This window comes from Emiliania huxleyi (assembly GCF_000372725.1).
Source record: "Emiliania huxleyi CCMP1516 unplaced genomic scaffold EMIHUscaffold_97, whole genome shotgun sequence".
Classification (NCBI taxonomy): domain Eukaryota; phylum Haptophyta; order Isochrysidales; family Noelaerhabdaceae; genus Emiliania; species Emiliania huxleyi.
The window spans coordinates 383,581-388,191 of record NW_005194814.1 but is presented as its reverse complement, the minus strand read 5'-3'; the positions used below and the strand labels follow the sequence as shown (position 1 = coordinate 388,191).

Sequence of the window (4,611 nt, the reverse complement as noted above, 5' to 3'; positions counted from 1 at the left end):
AGGAAGGAGGGAGGGGAGGGGAGAGGGGAGGAGAGGAGAGGAGAGGAGGGCGGCGAGAGCGAAGGCGTGGGTGGGGAAGGACGGGGGGAGGGGGGAGGCGGTGGAGGGGGGAGAGGGCAGGGGTGGCACCCGTGAGTCGACTTTGTCTCCACCTGCTGCGGTCCGCCGCACCCCTTTGGCCTCAGGACAACCCCATCGCCGTCCCTCTCCTGGCGGGAGGAGCATCCGCAGAGCGTGTCGGCGGACCGTGTCGGCGGAGGGAGGGGAGAGGAGGGGTGCGGGATTGGTGGAAGTGGGCGCGGAGCGTGAGAGGTGTGTGAGGAGAGGGAAGGGAGGGTGCCTCGGAGGTGTTTCGGAAGGCCTTCCCACTGTCGAAGGTGTCTCGTTCGTGTCTCAGAGGTGTCTCAGAGGTGTCTCGGAAGCGTCCCAATTTCGAAGGTGTCGGACGTGTCTCGGCTGTAGAAGGAACAGACCTTTTCGAGGATCTCCAGGTTCTCATAGTCGACGTAGTTGATGCAGTTGACGGGACAGCACTCGATTGCCTCCGCGATCACCTGGCGGGGCGGGGAGGGGCGAGTAGCGCGGTGAGGAGAGATCGCCGGCGCACGCACGCCTTGCGACGCTCGCGCTCGCCTCCGGGTCGTCTCTAATATAATATAATATATAATATGATATAATACGCTCGCGCTCGCCTCCGGGTCGTCTCCGCCCTGCAGAAAGGCGCGCGCCCGCCCAGCCTCCTCCTCCATGAAGAAGGTGTTTCGCGCCACGCCGGCGCAATAGGTGCAGCCGATGCAGTCCACCTCGTCCACGTACACGAACCGAAGCTGCACCAGGTCGCCGTCCTCGTCGCGATGCACTTTGAGGTGCGAGGAGACGGACTGGTCGTGCTCGGCGGCGTCCGCCGCCTCCTCGGCGCTGCCAAAGAGCGCGCCCATCAGCCGCGCGTTGGACTCGGCGTCCTCTCTGCTCACCATCTGCACGCGCCTCGAGCGCCGCCGCCCAGGCCGCCTCCCTCCGAGGCCGCCTCCGCCGCGAAGCCGGGGCCCCGCTCGGCGGCAGGTCACCGCCGCGATACAGCGCAGGAGCAGCGCGAGCAGAAGCAGGCGCGACCGCGGCCACATGACGTGCGCCCGCACAAACGGGAGCCAATTTAGGCCTGGCGCAGTCGGAGGGTTGCTCTAACTGTGGAGGTGGTTTGTTGTGTCTTGTCGCTCCCGCCGCATCTTCGGCGTGATGAAGAGAATTTGCTGTTCCCCGCCACTCGCCGTCCCCCCCTTGCGGTTTGGTTCGCCCGGACGGCCTTTGTTAGCCCGGGCGGCCTTCTACTGCCAGAGTCGAAGCCCGAGAAAAGAAAAACATGCTTCCGACGCCGAGGACTTGATCGGCCGACGAGACGATCAACAAAGCCCTCCCTCTCCCAGCCATATATGCGGAGCTCAGCAGCTGCCCCGGCGCGCGCCATTGGCCGATCGCAGCTGGCGCGGAGAGGGTTCAGCACCCAGCCCAAGCACAAGGACGTCATTAAAAAGGCGTATGCCGCCGGCAAGGCGCCGCCGCCTGCCGTCTACCCCGACACAAAGGTCATCTGTGCGGGCATCACGGGTAAGACGGGCGCCTTCCACGTCAAGGGGGGGATCGACTACGGCTCCAATTATGTGCGACGCGTCCCGCGAAGCCCGAGCGACGCCCAACTTCTCTGCCCCCACGCACGCTCTCTTCCGCATCGCAAATCCCACGTGACGTATGCTCCGGGGGTGGGGCGGCTGTCGCTCCGCGTGCGTGGCCAAGCCCCAGCGCTCTCGGCGCCCACTCGATCGCCATCCCGCACCGGACAGGTCGGCGGCACGCACCCCAAGAAGGGCGGCACGAAGACAGACATGGACGCGCAGGGCTTTGAGCTGCCACTCTACACTACGATGGCAGAGGCCAAGAAGGAGACCGACTGCGATGCCGCAGTCCTCTTCGTGCGCTCCACGCCTCCCCCCTTCCCCCGCCGGGCGGCACCTCCCCGCACGACTCTCTCCCCCCTCCCGCCGCTGCCACCCACGCCCCTCTCCTGCTGCCCTCCTCCTCTCCCTCCTCCTCTCCCTCCTCCTCTCCCTCCACCCGGTAGGTGCCTCCGCCCGGTGCGAAGGGCGCCATCATGGAGGCCATCGCGGCCGAGATCCCGCTGGTAGTCTGCATCACGGAGGGCGTGCCGCAGCATGACATGGTTCAGGTGAAGCGCGTCACGCCTCTCCAATCCTTCCGAGACATCGCCGAGACATCGCCGAGACATGCCGAGACATCGCCGAGACATCGCCGAGAAGCCTCCGGGATACGTCCGAGACACAGCCGAGACACCCCCGCGTCATGACGTGGTTCAGCGTGCCGCGCTCCGCAGCTGCATCGCCGCGCTCTTTCCCAGACCGCCCCCACCTCGCCTCGTCGCGCCCCTTCTGCGCAGGTAAAAAAAGCGCTGATGAGCCAGACGAAGACGCGGCTGATCGGGCCCAACTGCCCGGGCGCCACCTCGCCACGAGGGAGGCGGCGCGCCACTCCGCCCCTTCCCCCCACGTTAGAAAAGCGTTGATGATACACATCAAGAACCGGCTGAACGGCTCCGGCTGCTCGGGCGCCATTCTCGCCACGAGGGAGGTAGTCGGCTAGTACGGCGAACACTCGGGATCGTCTCGCGCTCGGGCACGCTGACGTACGAGGCGCGCGCCGCCCCGCGCCTCTCCCCGCCTCGCGCTGCGAGTAGCGCCGCGCGCCTCCTGCCTCGCTCCCGCGGGAGGGAGGGGGGGAGGGGGGGAGGGCATCGCCCCATGCCCCGCCAGCGCAAGAGGCCCCGCCAGCAGAGAGTCTGTCCGTCACCTTCCCCCTCCCCCCTCCCGACCCCACCTCGCCTGACCGGCCCCGTCACCTCGCCTCAGGCGGTGCACCAGACGACGGCGCTCCACGACGAGGTCGACCTCACCGAGGGGCTCGGCCAGTCGATGGTCATCGGCATCGGCGGCGACCCATTCAACGGAACAAACTTCCTCGACGCGCTCGAGTGCGCCACGCGGCTGATTAATAATCACGAATTAATAACCACAAACTTCCTCGATGCGCTCGAGTTACGCCACGCGGCGCCGAGCAGTGCGCGACGGCTCGCCCGAGGCGCTCATCCCGGCCTGCCGTGCTCCCGCAGGTACTTTTACGCCGACCCGGAGACGGAGGGCATCATCATGATCGGTGCGCGCGGAGATGCAGCGAGATGTAGCGAGATGTAGCGCGAGACGTAGCGCCGCGTCAGACTGCGAGCAGACTCCTTCCGTGGCTTGGAGAGGGCGGGCGGGAGACGCTCCCGCACCCGTGCCTCTGGCGAGCAGGCGAGATCGGAGGCGACGCGGAGGAGCAGGCGGCGGCGTTCATTCAGGAGGCGAACATGACGAACTTCAAGCCCGTCGTCAACTTCATCGCCGGCGCGTGTCTGCCGCCCCCGCCCCCGTCCCCCGTCCCCCGCCGCCTCGAGTCTTTCGACCGCCGTCCTTTTGGCCTCGATAGGCACCACGGCGCCGCCCGGCCGCCGGATGGGCCACGCGGGAGCGATCACGGCGGGCAACGCGGGCACGGCGAAGGGAAAGATCAAAGCGCTGACTCAGGCTGGCTGCAGGGTCTCCAAGTCGCCGGCCAGGCGGGGCCCGCGTGGTTGCGTCGCGTCTGCCAAGGATGGGTCAGACGGTGCTGGTGTGGCAGTAGGTTGGGCCACGTCATGGCACAGTTCTACCAGGAGAAAAAGGGGAACGGGAAGGTCTACCTCGACCCGGCGATGGTCTGGACCGTTGAGGATGCCGACAAGCTGTAGAGCGCGGGCTGTCGCGAGGACGGCACTAGAGGCGCGAGACCCTTGCCTCCCGCCCGCCGCCGCCGCCGCCGCTAGCCAGCCAGCCAGCCGCAATCCGCCGTCGCCGCTCCGGGTGCGCGTGTGCAGCCGTTCGCGCCAGACCATTTGGGCGGGAGAGGCTCGGTGGGCGGCCACGTGCGTTTGGAGGGGGACGGCGGCGTGCGTAGGGGTGGAGTCTCGGGCTTGGAGCGGGCATATGGGGCGCGCTTGTGAGGGGGCGGAGGGACTGAGGGCCTGCGGCCGGCCGAGGGGAGCGTTCACACATGTCTTGCTTGGGACTTGGCTCGTGTCCTGTCCCTGTTCCTGGGGACGCGAGTTGTGCGTGAGAGCGCCGCGGGTTGGCGCGGCGGGCTTCTTTCACCGTGTGGCGTCCTCCGATCGCGAGGCCTGTCGTACACATTTGGCGGTGGAACGATCGCCCTATATACACGGGTGAACGGGACACGGTTTTCAGAGACGAGCGCGACAACCAAATCCAAAAAATCGACCGCCCGCGCGACGGCGACGGGCGACGGGCGACGGGCGACGCGCAAAAGCGCATGCAAGCTTGCAGATGCGACCACAGGAGAAAAGTAGAGGTGGGGAGAGAGCGAGCGCTGACCTCCTCCGCCTCTCCGCTGCGTGTGTGTGATCGCCGCGCGCCGCCACCGCCCCGCCGCCCGCCCCGCCGCCCGCCCCGGCGCCCGCGCCGGCGGTAGTCCTCGCCCGAGGCGCTCACAAACCGTCCGGATTGCCTG

General features: G+C 67.6%; 2 protein-coding genes across 2 annotated transcripts; one reads left to right on the top strand and one right to left on the bottom strand.

The window, feature by feature from the left end:
- Positions 1-473: 473 nt before the first annotated feature.
- EMIHUDRAFT_58470 (hypothetical protein) lies at positions 474-848 on the bottom strand (the record flags this gene model as incomplete). Its single annotated transcript, XM_005756483.1, has 2 exons — positions 474-542; positions 681-848. Coding segments are annotated over 2 exons (237 nt in total), but the record flags the coding sequence as incomplete, so codon positions are not given.
- A 540-nt stretch (positions 849-1,388) lies between these two features.
- EMIHUDRAFT_439301 (alpha subunit of succinate-CoA ligase) lies at positions 1,389-4,541 on the top strand. The gene is made up of 10 exons (XM_005756482.1): positions 1,389-1,658; positions 1,839-1,967; positions 2,117-2,221; positions 2,450-2,541; positions 2,618-2,702; positions 2,919-3,040; positions 3,179-3,222; positions 3,360-3,452; positions 3,535-3,664; positions 3,730-4,541. The coding sequence occupies exons 1-10, from the start codon at positions 1,431-1,433 to the stop codon at positions 3,833-3,835; spliced, it is 1,134 nt and encodes a 377-aa protein (XP_005756539.1). The 5' UTR covers positions 1,389-1,430; the 3' UTR covers positions 3,836-4,541.
- Positions 4,542-4,611: the final 70 nt, after the last annotated feature.